Source organism: Eleginops maclovinus, chromosome 18, assembly GCF_036324505.1.
Source record: "Eleginops maclovinus isolate JMC-PN-2008 ecotype Puerto Natales chromosome 18, JC_Emac_rtc_rv5, whole genome shotgun sequence".
Lineage (NCBI taxonomy): Eukaryota > Metazoa > Chordata > Actinopteri > Perciformes > Eleginopidae > Eleginops > Eleginops maclovinus.
The window spans coordinates 13654510-13672741 of NC_086366.1; the positions used below are offsets into that span (position 1 = coordinate 13654510).

The 18232-nt window shown below is 39.5% G+C and overlaps 2 protein-coding genes across 4 annotated transcripts in view; one reads left to right on the forward strand and one right to left on the reverse strand.

The window, feature by feature from the left end:
- Positions 1 to 18232, forward strand: part of LOC134880006 (ribonucleoside-diphosphate reductase large subunit) — a 305041-nt gene that overhangs the window by 101119 nt on the left and 185690 nt on the right. The gene's annotated exons all lie outside the window — the stretch shown is intronic.
- On the reverse strand, positions 2208 to 16517 carry si:ch211-195m9.3 (uncharacterized). Of its 3 annotated transcripts, none has more exons than XM_063906990.1 (15): positions 16160 to 16517; positions 15945 to 16072; positions 14651 to 14767; positions 12823 to 13014; positions 12155 to 12253; positions 11859 to 12047; positions 10438 to 10451; positions 10142 to 10164; positions 9459 to 9544; positions 8521 to 8612; positions 7785 to 8011; positions 5594 to 5747; positions 5174 to 5324; positions 4623 to 4676; positions 2208 to 4510 (listed from the first exon to the last, which is right to left on the reverse strand). In XM_063906990.1, exons 1-15 carry the CDS (start codon positions 16162 to 16164, stop codon positions 4254 to 4256), a joined length of 1788 nt encoding a protein of 595 aa, XP_063763060.1. In that variant the 5' UTR covers positions 16165 to 16517; the 3' UTR covers positions 2208 to 4253. The 3 variants fall into 3 exon arrangements, with proteins under 3 accessions (XP_063763060.1, XP_063763059.1, XP_063763061.1); XM_063906989.1 differs by having other exon boundaries at positions 14651 to 14781; positions 15944 to 16072; positions 16160 to 16515; XM_063906991.1 differs by lacking the exon at positions 14651 to 14767.

Consider the following 18232-nt stretch of genomic DNA (forward strand, 5'->3'; position numbering starts at 1 on the left):
CTCCGATGTAAACGCGGCAAACACCGAACGCGGCATTAGCTTGACCATGGCCGCTGAATGCAACAAGAGGCGGAAAACATACTTTTTTCACGAGAATTGGGAAATAGACTTTTGTTTCACAAGTGTAAAGGACAAGTGTGTTTGTTTGATCTGTGGAGTAAGCGTGGCGGTCGGTAAAAAATGCAATGTGGAGCGCCATTTCACCACAGTCCACAGCACCTTCTCACGGAACTTTCCCGCTGGTAGCAATCTACGAAAAGAAAAGATAAAGGACCTGAAAATACAGCTACAACGACAGCAGTCTGTTTTTACCAGACCAGCACAGAAGGCTACTGCTTGTACGGAGGCTTCGTTTAAAGTGGCGCACATCCTGACAAAACGCAAAAAGGCCTTCACTGATGGCAGTGTTGTAAAGGAGGCCATGACTGCGGTGGCTGAAACGTTATTCAAGGACCATAAATGTAAGACAGAAATATTGTCTGCTTTTGCTGATGTACAACTTGGTGCATATACAATGGCAAGGAGAGTGTCTGCACTGGCTGTGGATGCGGGAAGACAGTTGGAAACTGACATTAACAGGTGTAAATGGTTTTCTATTCAGCTGGATGAATCTGTTGATGGAGCGATACAGCCCAGCTGGCTGCATGAGGAGTTTTTGACTTTACTTTCATTGAAAACTACAAAAACTACAACAAGGGGAGTCAATATTTACAATGCTGTGAAGAACTTTCTGGGCAGATGGCCGACCTTTGCTGTATCGATCCTGTGGAAATGGAAATGGAACTTTTAAACCTCCAAAACGACATACAGCTGAAATCTCAACAGCATGCTGAACATTTCTGGAGCTTGGTTGAGCCAGAAAACTATAAGAATCTGTGTCAAGCAGCTCTGAAGACAGCTGCTTTGTTTGGGTCTACATACCTCTGTGAATCTTCCTTTTCTGACATGAATGTCATCAAATCTAAGTTCAGAACAAGACTGACGGATGAACATTTGAAAGACTCCATAAGAGTGAACCTAAGTGGGTATATTCCAGCATACAGCTCTCTTGTTGGCACCATGCAGTGCCAGGTATCTCACTAACTAAAGGTGCTTGACTGAACATGTAGGCTAGTGACTAAATTACTGAAGTGTGATGTGGACAAAGGAAAGTAGTTATGATTGTTCAACATCAATAGTAGCCTATGTGATTTCAAAGGTGTGAGTTATGTTTTGACAAAGTGTCAGTGTTTTGTAAATGTTATGCAAAACATGTGAGTTTATCAGTGATAGCTGAAAAGAAAGGAATGCATAGACATGCATACTGACACATATTTAGTGACATTTCTGTCTTTTGAGTGTGAATATTGGCTGCCAATATTCTGAAAATATTCATGCAAAAAAACATGTTGTTGAAAAGAGAAAGAACTGTTTTGACGTGCAGACTTTGAGTTTAATCTGAGTTTTAAAGTTCTTACACAAACAGTGAGTGTTGGATGTATGTTCCGTATATGCTTGTGCCAAACGAAACCTTATTCAGGGATTTAGATACGTGTGAATAAATGTTACACATGATATAAAACACAAGCAGCTCTCCGTCATTGTTTTTCTTTAGAGGTAGCTCTCAGAGGGGAAAAGGTTGGAGACCCCTGCTCCAGATGTAGGGGAGACCGGGGCTTGTCGTCACACGGGTAAGTTGTCACACTGCAATTATCTTCTTCACCAAAGGGGGGAGCTAAAAAGTGGAATACTAGTTTTCTTCCTCTACATGGTCAGATCTCATGTCCTGTGCGAGAAGACACCAACACATTGTAAGTTGAGATGAGCACCAATTAACCATTTTCCACAACCCTAAGTAAAAAATATTAACTTTATATATTTAAAATGAAGCTTCTTTGAGATAAAAATCCTAGCAGTGATACATGTGGACTTGTTAGAGAAGAGATTAAGGTATCCTGTCATACCTCAGTCATTGCTCTGTGTTAAGCTAACTTTGAGCTAGAGCTAGCATCAGCAAACATGGTAGTTTGGGGCAACTTGTCTCAGTCATCTGGGGGTTAGTTGTCACATGTGACAAGTTACCCCAGACTACCAACTTTCAAAAATGATTTCAATAAACAAAGACAGTCTGCTTATCACCAGTTGTTATAATGACATTTTTACTTTATTTTTACAGAAAAAACAAAAGTGATTTAAAGGTGAGGAGAAAGTGAGAAGACATGGTCAGGAATTACAAAAGAGAAACAGAACATGGCAGTGCAGCGCCTGACGTGATGCTGAGGGCAGTCAGACAGGTGACCCTAGCTAAAAAGTGTATCAGGAGTACAGCAAAGGATTTTAATGTCAACTACCGTACCTTGGCTCGGTACTGCAAGACGTTCACCCCAGCTGAAATACAGAGTCAGACAGCTGTCCCAACTACAGTGGTTGGGTACAAATCCCCACGGCAGGTTTTTGGTACAGAGATGGAACTACAGGTTGAGAAATATATTAAGAGATCATCTGACATCTATTTTGGTTTGTTCCCATCTGAGGTGAGAAAGCTGGCATATGAATTTGCAGTGGCACAGGGCCTGAAATTTCCTCAAGCTTGGTCTGACAAAGAAAAAGCCAGCGCTGAATGGTTTACAGGCTTCCTAAAGCGGCACCCTTCACTCTCACTCAGAAAACCAGAAGCAATTAGCCTTGCCAGAGCAAGTGCCTTTAACAAGGATAATGTTAAGTCTTTTTTTGACAATCTGGGGAAAGTGTTAACCAGAGATTCCCTGGGACCAGGAGATATCTGGAACATGGGTGAAACTGGCGTGACAACGGTACAGAAACCAGACCGATTGGTAGCCAGGCGTGGGTTCAAGCAGGTGGGGTCACTGACATCTGGGGAAAGGGGTACCCTGGTGACCCTTGCCTGCGCAGTCTCAGCCACAGGGAACAGTATCCCCCCTACTTTATATTTCCTCGGGTGCACTTTCGTGATCACTTCATCAACAATGGGCCACCTGGCAGCAAATGTGGAGCAAATCCGACAGGGTGGATGAAAGAGCAACACTTTTTCGATTTCCTCCATCATTTTGTGGAGCATGCCAAGTGTTCAAAGGAGAAGCCCTGCTTGCTCCTCCTCGACAACCACTGCTCACACCTCTCCATTAATGGGCTGAATTTTGCCAAAGAAAATGGTATAATCGTGTTGTCCTTCCCACCCCACTGCTCGCACAGGCTGCAGCCTTTGGACAGCTTTTGTATTGAAAGATTCAAGACCAGTCAGTACAGATTGTATTACTTAACAGGGTACAGATAATGTCTTTATGTAGTGATTGGTATTGTGTTACAGAATTGATTACTGTTTCAATTAGTGTTTAAAACTCTGCAAAAGGTTGTTGATAATATTGCCCTGAAACTTTTACATTTTGGAGGGTTGGCTGTCAATCACAAGGATGTGTTGACTTTCTGTATGTTTAATCCCAGAGTTAAGGCAAAAAAAACAAACAACTTTTTGCTAGCTTATTAAAAAAAATATGACGATAACCTGATGCAAGCAATGGAGAATGCGCCCCAGACACACATCACTGTGTGACGCAGGATGTAAGGCAATGACCCCAGGTTAAATATCAACTAATCCTGTTTCTGACCACCACATTTTTGTTGAGAAGATACTCACTGAATTTGAAAAAAGTGTATTGGATTAGAATCGCTGGCTGCACCTAATTTATCGGATACTTCGTATTATTATTATTATTTATTTTTTTGTAATTGTTTGTGCCATATTCTGGGAATGTGTACCAACAAGCACAATAGGGTTGCATGTTTAAGTAGCAAAACTACTTGGTAAGGTTAAACAGGACAGTGTTTTGGGTAAGAATACTTAAGGAAGTGGGGACAGTGCAAAAGATAGGGAACAAAAAAAGTCAAGAATGACTTCACACGGGACAGAGGTTGAGTTTGATTGACCCACGCATCAACCTCAACCTCTTCCCAATACAGACTTTGTTGCTTTTTATACTACGTCACCTGTCCTGGCTCACAATCAGGTGTGTTAAATAGTATTTGTAGTCATTAGGGTTTTTAGGTCAGTATAAAAAGTGCATGAGAAAAGCCTGTCAGCCCACAAATCTTAATTGTCTACATATTAATTACAGTGTCCCATAAGACAATGGTATTAGAAAAACATTATAGTTACTTTTTTAAAAGCTGATAAGTAATAAAAGACTGAAGATTTTTCAGAATATATGAATACAGCAACAAAGAACTTGATGGTGGTAACATGTAAAGGTGGTGAACTAAGTAAGATAACACTTGGAAATAATGAAATGGAGTGACTGGAGAACAGAACCATGGTTGACATCAGCAAAGAAAGTCTTCCCATCAAAGAAGTAGATCTTTCCTGGGGTCAGTTTAGGGAAGCTGCAGTGATCAGGTGTGTTCAGGATGTGAGGCAAGGCCAAAGGTGTCACAGTGAAATTTCTTCCATGGATTTTCAGCACATCACGGAACACGATGCTGTCCGGAGAAACACTTTCCACAGCTCCGATGTGCACTAAACAGGGTCATAAACACAAACGATTTTAAGCACCACTGTGAATTTGTCCAGAGGCATCTTTAAATGCATGTAAACAAAATGTGTACGAAATGATAAACCTATATCTTACTTGTTTCGAAAAGATGTGATTCATTTAGATTGTTTACTGACAGGAGTTTGGATTCTGAAAAAAGGACATAATACAAACATATTATTGCTAATATCCAGAAACTGAAACATGCATCAAGTTAAAGGAACAAAGATTAGAGCCAGTATTTAGTTTTATTTTAAAAAAGGCCACCTAATAGTGACGTCTGTAGGAAACAAGGACTACAATTCCCACGGCGCCATTCTCTAAAGAGACAGAGATGGGCAGGAGAGACGCGGTTGAAGCACAGTTTAAGTTACTGTTAAAGTTGTTTATTATTTTATTGGAGTTTTACCACTTTTGTTTGATTTGTTTTGACATTGTAAATGCTTGTTTCTTTGTTGTTGAGCCAACCCATTGAACAATATCATCACACCCTCAGAGGCCAAGCAAGTCTTCAAATATGAGTAAAACAAATCTAAAGTAAGGAAACGCATTAGAAATGTTTGTTTAAGTCCAAGTGGCTTGATGGAAAACAAGGATAGGAAGCTGTGACAGATAATGTTCTGTTAGGCAAGCGTCTCACAACTGACCGTTGATCCTCTTGGTTAGGTTCTTTGCTGGAGTCAGCATGCCTGCGCAGCATGACCACAGTGAGGCATTATAGTGGAGGTGACCGCAACATCCGAAACCTGTCTGTATCGAGTATAGCACTTTCTTGACCTCGCTGGAGCAGCAAACACTCTAGGTATTAGGAAGACATTATGTAGAATATGAATGGTCATATTAATGAGGGAAAAAATAAATAAAAATCATACTTTCTTTGAAATGTGAAGACAAAACAGAATCAAGAAAAATTAATATCTTAAACATGGCATTGTTTTAGGTGAAGTCACCGCAGATACATCAAAAGCTTTCAAGATTCACTCAAAACACTTTACAGATGTGAAGTTGGAATCCAAATGGAGGCAATGCATTTTGATATCATTATTGTTATTATTACAAAATCCTACCATTGGGGTTTCCAGTCTGGATCCACAGCACTGTGCTTGTCCACTGTGCCCATGAGTCAGGTTGTGCAGTGTCCCCTCACAGCACTTCATCCGCGGGTCTGAGATGTTGTAGGCATTCACCCCGCAGCAGCGGGAGGTTCCAGTTTTAGCATGACTGAAGAAACATAGCTTTTTAATATCAAATCAGGTGATTGAGGTAAAGAACACATTTCTTGAAGCCTGAAGCATATACAGTCAGGTCCATAAATATTTGGACATTGACAAAATGTTAATTATTTTGGCTCTCTAATCCACAAAATGGATTTGAAATGAAACAATAAATATGTACTTTAAGTGCAGACTTTCAGCTTTATGTTGAGGGTATTAACATCCAGATCAGGTGAATGGTGTAGGATAGAACACCACATTTTATCCAGGTATCCCCTTTTTAAAGGGACCAAAAGTAATTGGACAATTGGCTGCTCAACTGTTGCATGGCCTGGTGTGTGCTATTTCCTCATTAGTTCATTTACAAGGAGCAGAAAAAAGGTCTAGAACTATTTTCAAATGTGTGATTTGAATTTAGAATGTGTTGCTGTCAACTATCAATATGAAGTCCAAAGAGCTGTCACTATCAGGTAAGCAAGCCATCATTAGGCTGAAACATTTTTTTAAAAACACATCAGAAACATAGCAAAAACATTAGGTGTGGCCAAATCTACTAAAAACGCACTGTTGAGCTCAGCAACAGCAAAAGACCTGGAAGACCATAGAAGATTACTATGGTGGATGACAGAATAATTATTCACCTGGTGAAGAAAAAGCCCTACACAACAGTTTGCCAGATCAAGAACAATCTCCAGGAGGTGGGTGCATCTGTGTCAAAGTCAAAAATTAAGGGAATACCTCACCAGAGTAAATACAGAGGGTTCTCCACATGATGTAGACATTAGTGATCCTCAAAAACAGGCCAGATTAGAGATTGCTAAAACCCATATAAAACAGCCTGCACATATCTGGAAAGCATGGGCAGATGAGACAAGATCAACTTGTACCAGAATGATAGGAAGAGAAGAGCATAGAGAAGGGAAGGAACTGCTCATGATCCAAAGCATACAGCTCATCAGTGAAGCATGTTGGTGGCAGTGTTATGGCGTGGACATGTTTGGCTGCTAATGAAACTGTGTCCCTTATATTTAATGATGATGTGACTGCTGACAAAAGCTGCAGGATGAACGCTGAACGGTTTCAGGCAATATTATCTGCTCATATTCATCAAAATGCTTCAGAACTCTTTGTATGGCACTTCACCGTGCAGATGGACAATGACCTGATGCATACTGCAAAAGCCACCAAAGAGAAATTTCTGCAATGGCCAAGTCAATTACCTGACCTGAATCCAATTGAGCATGCACTTCACCTGCTGAAAACAAAACTGAAGGGAAACTGCCAAAAGAACAAGCAGGAACTGAAGACAGCCGCAGTAGAGGCCTGGCAGAGCATCAGCAGGGACGAAACCCAACGTCTAGTGATGTCTATGGGTGCCAGACTTCAGGCTGTCATTGACTGGAAAAGATTTGCAACCAAATATTAAAACTGAAAATGTATCGTATAAATTGTTTTGTTATTACCAAATCATAGGTTTGTAAATGGGCCTATAAAACCACATCTGGACATTTTTTGTAGACATCAGAGAACAATTTAAAATACAAGATAGATGCATTCTATGGCCCCTTTAAGCTTTAACCAAAAGACAGACTTGCACATGCTGTAACTACTGAACTCTTATTCATACCCATTAAGTTTTTGTAAACATTTGGAAGACATTACAGGAACATGCATGCCCAAGCATTGACAATAACAGACATTCAGAAATGCAGTTGCAAATCCAGACAGTCAGACATTCCCTGGCTCCACAAACCAAGTTTCCCAACACAATCAAAAAAGGAGACACACAACGCCTTTCCTGTCTGAGGGACCGTTTGAAACTGACAAGAGGGAATTTTTCCTTCCCACTCCTGTCTGTGTTTTTCTTCATCCTAATTCTAGGAGAAGCTTATGTCATATACCAGACACTGAGGCACCCACAACTTTTCCGAAACACATACAAAACACTGCAGCACCCCAGGCTGAATCCAAAGAAATGTTAACAGTCTCATTGACTTGAAAACATTTTTAAATGATAAATATAAACACATACACAAATAATCACCTGTGTCCATGGCAGCAGATTTCCTCTTCAGGATGATAGAGTTGGCTCCCACAGCAGTGTTGTTTAGGCGAGGGATGAAACTTAGAACCACAGAAAGTCCATCCAGCTGGGTCATAAGGAATACCGATTTTTGAACATACCTCTCCATCATTTCTGTACCGGTACAAGGTGTCTTTACAACAGAGGACTCCGCGTTGTGCCAAGCCATAAGACTTCTTTCCGCAGCACTTTAAGAATCACAGAATACAAAGTAAAACAGTGCAAATTCAATTCTGAAAAAATACAGACCCAAAATTAGAAATAAAATCCTCCTTTTGCTTGTGCTGTCAACTTAAACAATACCAATGTAAGCAGCGTCTACGGTCCGTTAGATAAAAAACACAGTCAGTTGCTGTGTATAAGAAGCTGGGTGGAGCTCCGAGCTCGCTGAACTAAGCTGCACCTCAACAGCAGTTTTATTTTTTACAGTATTATCTGAGACACATTCTTCTTCTGTTCTTAAACTGATACAATATTTATTTGCTTAATATAAAGATATATGATCCAGGTCGTTGGAGATTTGGAGATAATCTGTTTTTGTTTTGCTTTTTCTAAGAATGTAGAGAAAAACATCAAAAAGCCCACAAATGTCACTGGTAAGGGTGTTTTTTCCAAAGACAGTGGAAAAGGTTTTGCTTTTACAGAAGAAATACTCCACCCAGCTGAGTGAACACAGTTATAATGATAAGTATATTACTTGATCTTTCCAAGGTTTCCATTCAGTAACACAGCCATTGCAGCAGATGTGCGTGCTTGGATCATACACAGTGGCGACACCGTCACATTTTTCTGCAGATGTTGGCGAAGGAGGAGAAAAAGGGTTAGATTATCAAGTACTGTTGGGATGAATGACTCCTGGAAACTTATGACTCAGAGGTTGTCTGAATATTTGAAAAGTTTGTGGAAAAAAAACTAAGAGGGTGTTAACCGGCACATATTTCTCTAACCAGTACATAGTTCCACACATATGGTGTAGTTTTAGGAATTTTCCAAGATATGCAAAACCAAGATCTCTTGTTTTTTTATATGATGTTTTAGATGTCTACATTATTCCTTCTGTTTTGTAAAGCTGTTTTCCCTGTTTAAATCTGCTTTCATTTACTAACCCTATCAACCCATGACCCCAATCCTTCCACTACAAAAAATCTTGAATAGCTGTGACAGATTAGCCATCGTATGAAGTAATGAGTTTTGTTAATGTCATATGCAACAGTTTTCTATAAAGAACATGCAATGTTAACATAATAAAGTTGTTAGATCTGATAGCATGTGTTGTTTGGAATCAATCAAGTCTCACACCTTATGCAAAGCAGCCTTATATGTTTTGCTGCATAGGCTTTACATGATACAATAGAAAAGCAGCTATTCTTGCTTGTAAAGTTTCTGATGGTTCTTACAAGTCATAACTGGTGGGTGTCCATGTTATTCAGCTCAAGATACATAATCATACCTACAGTTTGACCTTCTGCCAACGTCACAACCCTTTTTAGTTTGTCTTGAGCAATAAACGAATATCGGCTCCAGACACTAATCCATGTTGGGTTGTCAAACACCTGCATCAATATGAGGAAATCACCAGATACAATAAACTGATTAAAGTCGAAACAACGAAAAACAGCACACCTACTCACATACCTGAGGCGCAGCACTGTTGAGAATTTGGCTGTTTTTTGTCACAGCAGCGTAAGAACTTGGAAGATGGAAAGTTCTCCGTCTTATTGCTGTGGGCGTGCAAAGATGAGGAAAGATAAACAGAAAGTCACTTTAACCAGGTGTTGCAAACCAAACTGGGTCAATATTTGACCACATATTTTTACTGTGTATGATGATTTGTTAAATGGGGCAAAGCCTGCGAGCTAGTTCAGGCAGTCAACTCGAGCACCAATGATGCATTCGCACATAACGCCCCTCGTCACACTTGCAACCAACCAAGCATAGTCTCCTTATCTGGCGCTCTATTTAAACTGTGGAATCCGCCTACCTCTGCCTCGCTAATGCTGCTGCTGCTGCTACTACCGCTGTTTCCACGCTGCTAATGTGTTCACCTTACTGCTGCTGCGTTCACGTTGGCGATGCTCGCCTGCCCCACCACCACCCCAGCTTCCTCCCCAACTTCCATCTGTAGGCTCGGGGGATGGTTATCTAATCATCACTCCATGTTCTATGTTAATATGTGGAGTGATGAGGCCCGAGCCTAGACGCCAAACTCAAACTATATACTGTTTCTAATAAACATATTAATGAAACACGTGAGTTGTCTGACTGAAATAGCATTTTGTTGATCTCAGTAAGATAATCAAAAACTTTGGTTTACTTACCAGATGTGCAGAGAAGAGGGTTTCTGGAAAACAAAAGACAAAAATGTAAATATCTTTAAGCAATTCCCACGTTCAACAAAGGTAACCCAATGCGAAACACCACTAATACTTTAAGGCACCATTGTGATCCATCAGAATTGAAACAATCTACATTTTAATTAATGAACTACTGCAGCGGAGTGGGTTTATCGTCAGGTGGGTTTACGTGTACAATACACAGGTAACAGGTGATTGATCTGTGGCTGTTTTTCTCATGACAGAGAGGTTAAAAACATAAATTGAAATGCGTTTCTTACCTGTTGGTGCTTGTCTGTAGAGAAAAAACACATAAATATTGAGAGTATGAATAATATTTGATTATTATTTTAATCGCAGACGTGTGGGTTTTTCTTTTAAACACCCCAGAACAACTGTCAGTGCGTCATCCTGCATGTTCAGGCATTCACTTTCTGACTCCTGAGGCATATACAACAAGGCACGGTTAGCAAAGTAACTTCAGGATTAACTTTGGGTTGTCAGTCCTACGATTGTGTTTTACTTTTTAGCCATTTAGACCTAAACTGAACTCCTAACCTGCTCCAGAGTAGGGTTTAATTAAAGATGACCGAATAAAATAACTTGTTTAAAAGCACTGCCTGTCGACAACTCTCAGCTTGGTGTATGGCTTGTAAAATAATATTAAACAAATATGAATGATTTGAAAGGCTTATAGTCACAATCCGTATTAAAGGCAAAATGGTTTAAACTTCTTAATGCAGCATGAATGGCTGGTAGGAAATCGATGAGTGTTTGGGAACAATTTGACTACATTTACATTTGTGTTTTTCATCAAATGAAGATGTTGCTTTGATAAAGTCTTATGTTATGAATAAAACATATCGCCCACTATGCATTTCCCACTGCAGGACTTATGCCATGTATGACAATTTTAGGTTTATTGTTTCAGCTATAACTTATAGATTCAGACTTGGGACCAAATATAAAATAAATATTAAAAAACTATATTAATTCAAATTAGAACTTAAATATCACCCACAGCATACGTAGCCTACAGTAAAAAAAAAATGCATAGCAATGAAGTCTGCAGCATGTCTGTGAAGTGTTGCATGGTGATATTATATTAACTTCTGTGTACATTTGTCTGGTATTTGCTAAACTTTTTCTTAAATATGCCACATTGCTGTCAGCCCGTTGTCCATGTTCATTACGGTTAAGCAGTATCAAATTTTGGGGGGTCAGTTAAGCCAGATTACATAAAGATTTTCTGGATAAATTTAACCTGCTTTGTAGTACAGGCCTCAAGGCACAAAAACAACTGAATAACAACGATAAATACAATAATCAGGACACCCCTTCTCAGTTAGTTAAAATCTTCCAAAGTCTTTGTTTTACTTGGTGAGAGAATCTTCCTCAATTTTACACAGAAAAGGGTAAAGACAAAAACTCTTTTGACACATATCTTTGTGCTGTAAGGGTTACATGTATTGTGGTTTATGAAAAGATGCCATTACAGATACTTTGAAAACTGTATTTTACCAAGCTGGAGATCATGAGGTCATAAGAATAAACTTTAATAATGCTTCCTCTTCTCAAAATCTGTATTTCACGTGTATGGACGGGCTCCTATTCAAGAATATACATTAGAATAGTCTGATGCATTTCACATCAGCGTGTGATGACACCTTTTTGTTTAGGGATAGAGGAAGCTCAGATGTACCTGAATCCTTCTTGCAGAAGCTGGAATTGATCAGTTCTGGTTTTAGGTTTCCATCCATCTCAGAGCAGTACTCAATCTTAGGGTCGTACTGCTTCTTTCCACAGCACAGGTGGCCACTGGATATTTTGCACTGGGTACTTTTGGCTTCATGTGGACCACAACACAATTTTTCGTGTTCATCAAACGCCTCTACGGAAAAGAGAAGGATGCTGCTTATAACTTTATCACTTCTACCACAACAAATCTGACATGAGTCAGTTTGTGTTGCACAGCAATACCGTGTCAGCTCTTCTCACCTTTACCACAGCAACGGGCATGTGGTACAGTTTTATTTACGACAGTGTAATCACAGCATAGTTGGTGGAAAGTGTTGTAGGGCTGTTTTTCACAGAGAGCTGTTAAAACAAATTTCAAGTCAACATACAGACACCAAACTCATTTCAAGAACTTCTTGACACAATCTGATTTTGCAGATTTAAAATGGGGGATGTGTAAAGGTGGTGCTATCGGAGAAATGTGGTGAAAATATTTAATTGACAATCTCTCACAATGTGCTGAGTACAAACCAAACAAACCAGAAAATGCCATGAAACTAACCTTTGACACTGAAGGTAATTATAGAAATAAACCAATTACCACAAAGGCTTCTGAACATGGTATTGCATCTAGAAATTTCCCAGTTTGGGATGAATAACGTATTTCTGATTCAGATTTGGATTCTGATATTCTTAGCATCATTTTTAAATCAAGTAAGAAAAAAGAAAGCACCAGCACAAAAACGCAAACCTTTTTCTAAACATTGCAGCCGAACAAGTTTACTGACTTGTCTCTGCTTGCATTTTTGTTTGTCTATTTACATCATATCCGAAACATTAAAAAATGGACCTGAAAGTAAGAAAAGGTCATTTGAAGTCGCTTTACGTTAAGCTGCGTTACACAGTATGGATACAACGTTCAAACGCACCTGACTGATTCTTACAGCAGGAGGAATTGATGGGTTGAATCTCAATCATTTTAGAAGAAGCAACACAGCAGCACTCATTCCTGGTGTTGAACATCTCACGTCCACAGCAAAGGTTTTCAGTGGAATTTTTAGTTACTACCGTCTTGTTATTTTTCGGACCACAGCACAACTGCTTCTCCACATCAAAGGCCTCTGCAAAAGATCAGGATGATATTTTCCACTCACTTTAATCACATCATAAGACACAATTGTGAATCATGCATGCCTCAAGGGTTTGGATAAAGTACAGAAGAACAGAAAATAAAATGTGTTTCATAAGAAATGTTTAAGACTGAGGTGAAACAGTGGCAGCTTCAGGAGAATCAGGGAGTTTAATGTAGTTAACTTCAGACATTGTATGAGAATTATCAGATTTATATGCATGTACACACGTGGACAAAATTGTTGGTACCCTTCCGTTAAAGAAAGAAAAACCCACAATGGTCACTGAAATAACTTGAAACTGACTAAAGTAATAATAAATAAAAATGTAATGAAAAATAATGAATGAAAATCAGACATTGCTTTTGAAATGGTTCAACAGAATTATTTTAAAAAACAAAATACTGACACTGGCTTGGACAAAAATGATGGTACCCTTAAGTTAATATTTACCCTTTGCCAGATGCAGCAAAGCAGACCCAGAACATAACCGAGCCTCCTCCATGTTTCACAGTAGGTCTAGTGTTCTTTTCTTTGTATGCTTCATTTTTGCGTCTGTAAACATAGAGCTGATGTGACTTGCCAAAAAGTTCCAGTTTTGTCTCATCTGTCCAAAGGACATTCACCCAGAAGCTTTGTGGATTGTCAAAATGCATTGTGGCAAATTCCAGTCTCGCTTTTTTATGATTTGCTTTCGAAGTGGTGTCCTCCTCGGTCGTCTTCCTTTAAGTCCACTTTCACCTCTAATCTCTTTGGAAGTTGTTCGGGGTTCTTTGGTTACCATTCGTATTACCAGTCTCTTCAATTTGTCATCAATTTTCCTCTAGCGGCCACGTCCAGGGAGGTTGGCTACAGTCCCATGGACCTTAAACTTCTGAATAATATGTGCAACTGTAGTCAAAGGGACACCAAGCTGCATGGAAATGGTCTTATAGCCTTTACCTTTAACATGCTTGTCTATCATTTTCTTTCTAATATCCTGAGACAACTCTCTCCTTAGCTTTCTGTGCTCCATGTTCAGTGTGGTACACACCATGATACTAAACAGCACAGTGACTACTGTTCACCCTTTAAATAGGCAGACTGACTGATTACAAGTCTGAAGACACCTGTGATGCTAATTACAGGACTAGTTTACCATGACCCTGTGGTCAAATTATTTTCAGTCTTTTTTGGGGGTACCATCATTTTTGTCCAGGCCAGTTTCATTCTTTTGTTTTTTTAAATGATTCTGTTGAACCACATTTCTGATTTTTATTCTACATTTTTATTTATTATTGCTTTTGTTAGTTTCAAGTTATTTCAGTGACCATTGTGGGTTTTTCTTTCTTTAATGGAAGGGTACCAACAATTTTGCCCACGTCTGTATGTGTTTTTGGTGAACTTCTAAGCTATTTGGCTAAGCCTGACTGTTCTGAGGCAGGGTTTAATACTTTGTAGACAAACATCTGCATCATAGGTATGTAATACTGTCTGGTTACTATAAATGAATCAACACCTTTATGACAATCAGAGGAATCAAGATTTGGGTGAATGGTATAGTATACAACAACAAATTCTAAATAAATTGCATTATGTAGGGGTATACCCTGTTTTCATTAGATGCTTTACAACAAGCTCTACTTACCTTCACCACAACATTGGGCTTTTGGCACAGGCTTGTGTACAACGGTTGACTGACAGCACATTTCATTGAGTTGGTTATAGGACTTCGTTCCACAGCAGCTAAGACCCACTGTAACAGCTTTAAAAAAAAATCCCACACGCAAACAGAGTTGAAGTCAAGATACAACAGCCAATAAGTATTATACTGTATATCTTTCAGTGTGGGGACTTCACAGGAAAAAACAAAACATAATTCTGCTCACGCTTGTTTTCATTAGCCGATACAGGAATTTGTTTAAGTTCAAAGACAGGTCAGGTTCACAGAGAGGACAGAAGTAGAGTTGAGAGAGTTGAGTTGGGGTGGGGGGGGGGGGGGGGTCAGGATGTTTGGAATGAGAGAAAACAGGACAGAGTAACACGGCGAATATCGCTCATATTTATTTTAATTTTTTTTTTTTTTTGGAAGACCTTAGTTAAGGCGACAGGCGTGCCCTGACAGAACCCCGACAGAATGTAGTCTGTTCTTCATTTACTAGGATGGGTTAACACCTGCATCTACAGAGCTGACAAAAACAACAGCAACAATAGTTTTGATTATAAGGAAACAGCTAATAAACTATTTGAGTGCTGGCAAACAGATAACCCTATAAACAATTGCTCAGTAGGCGAAGTGATGCCAAATTGAATAGCGATGTTAATAGTGATGCTGTCACTGCTGTGATAATGATCGGGAAGTAGGAATTAACATTCAGTTACCAGATTGTTAGCTTAATTACATAAAGTATTAGAAAGACTTTTCAGTCTTTTTAGCTTTACAGTCGAATCAAACCCTCTTTCAGTGTTAACATTTTAGACTTCATGAGGGTAGAATATTGTGCACTCTTATTTTACCAATTTGTAACTAGCAATTGAGAATATATATTGTGGTAAGTATGATTTTATAATGGAGGTGATAACCCTCTTGAAACAGGAAATACCATGTAACACTTACTTTTCGAACTTTTTCATCATTATTTATTTATGTGGATTGTGTTGCTTTTTTCTCAAGTGTTCATTTGCCTGATCAATCTTACTGTTTTGTATAAACAGTGGCCATGGTTATTTCGCAATCGTTATGTTGGCTCGTTGCGCATTTCTCCATTAGACAGCATTAATGTTTTGATGCTCTCTGAGAAAGAGCACCAAGTTTCGAAGCTTTTACGTATCTATTAATAGCATTAGCTTCCTTCTTCTGATACAAAAGCATCGTCTCTATTTTCTTGGTAAAATAACAGATCTAACATTGGAAGTTCTTGTTCAAAATGTGTGGGAATTACCTGTTTTGGTACTTCCTTCAGGGTTGAAAGCCTGCCCTCCACAACATGACAGCCCTGCCCCTTTACAAACTTGATTCTCACAGCATTCAGCCTTGCCGATGTCATTACTGAGTTTCTCACAGTTTTTCCTGAAAGACAGTCATTAGTATTGCATTAGCATCTGTAAGAATAATCAATATTCTGACGGAACATTATTAATGCGTTTCTTGACGGACCTCATTTATGTCCATCCGGTAATAAAACCGGATAATTTCCTTCTTTGTCTCAGTTAGCTTGTAGCTCACAGTATAATCAATACACGAATAGAGGGAGAAGGACGCGTGGAGTGACATTACACGCCGCCTCTATCTCTCACTAATTTCTGCTGCAATAATACTATTACGTGTTTAATAACCCATAAACCTCAGAAGAATTGCATAATAGAATGTCATAGGTTGAAGCTTCATGGCTACGCTAGCAAAATTGCGACGGTGACGCCTCCGACGACGACGTCAGCTAATAGAAGACACCGGGAAACACCCATGTGACGACAAGGGGCCAACAGGATCAAGCCCCCGCTTTGCAGAAGTGCATGTTGTACAGAGAAGGTCGTTCTCTCCTCCTCCGAGCTGCTGTTTACATGTGATCTGTGAGTCAGTGGCTTGGGGGAGGACCCAGGCTGGGTCCTCTTTGCGGGGCTATTACACCATCGCTTTAATAAATACTCTTGAATTTAAGCTAGAAGTTCCGGGTCTACTTTTGAACAATTCTTGACCTTCACGCATCGAACATTTTTTCTAACACATCTGAGGTATTATTTAGAATATACAGTAATTTTACATTTAAATGTAGCTTTCCTTCATGTGTATTTACATTTTAGCTTTATCCATTGTAATACTGCCCTCTGATGGAGTTTTCTAAAAACACTCATAACTAGGAATATAGCCACACCATACACCCTTCGCTGTACATGCGGACTTATTTCACAGGGGGGGAAAAGATCACCTACAGGAATAAACAGTCCTGCTGGAAAGATTTTTGGAATAGTTTCTGATCTTTTCAGTACAAACATTGTGTGGAGTGAAGGGAAATGAGACGGGGATTAGAAGTAAAGTATTTGTACACAAAACAGAGAATCTGACTCTGGTTTTCCGTAGGGTTGTTTGAGCTGTAAGGGAGTTGCTAGTCTGATGCAAATAAGGTGCTATATTAAGAAACTTACAACTAGAGATGCTAGAATCACGATGACTGTTGGGGAGACCTTCGGCATGGCATGAGGGGTCAGTAACATCATAAGGAAAAAGTTTATGGCACATCTATCTGGAGTACAAGTGTATGTGTCACTAGATGATGAGTCATAAAACAGCACCATACAGGCGTTAACCTGGTAGACCCAAGTAGAGACAAACGGTAGAACTGTAAACGTCTCCTATTATGCTATATTTGAACAATATATTACAGGGCCATATCTATACAGAACAGATCTGTGAAATGTTTTGCTCAAAATAACAAACATATCACCCATTGTAGCCATGCCTCATACCCCTCTATTTTCAGTCCTGTTTCGAAAAAACAGCTGATTCTGGGTCTGCGGCTTTAAATTTGAGCTGGCCGGGCCCCTCTGCAGCGTCATGCATGATCTCTGCTCTGTGAAGAGAGTTTCTAACAGGAGATAGGGGTGGGCGATACTGCAACATTTGGTATCGATCCGATACATACAGGGTATTAGCGATACCGATACTTTTTACTTAGAAAAACAGCTAATCTACTTTTGTGAAGGGGACAGCAATGTGTCATCAGTATGCACATTTGAATGGAAATTAAATTCTCTTTAGGGTGGGTTTCCAGGTGTTTGTTTAAATGTGTGGTGTTGCCACAGTATCCTTTTTTCTGCAAACATCGCAGCTTGCAGTGTTTTGATCAGCAACTAAATAATACCAAACCGCGCTCCTCCTCCTCTCTGCCATCACGCAGCTGTCAGTGCACTGCTGGGTCACGTGACTACACGACGGCAACACTCACAGTATAGCAGGGGAACATCCTGACTAATTTTCTCTCAGTAGCAGGTGATAGCTTGCGTTTTGTTACTGATCAGGGTAGTGACCAGAGGCGGCTGGCCCATAGGGGGCGCTGGGGCTCTGCCCCACCAGCTGTTGAAGGGAAAAAATATTTTTTGCATATTTTTTTTTAAATCAATGTCAGTTTTACTTAATAGTGTGTGTGCCTACATGCAATTTAAATCATTTAAACAACATTTCCACCAACTAACACTCATTAAACAGTGAATTTCCACTGACAGACAGTGTATC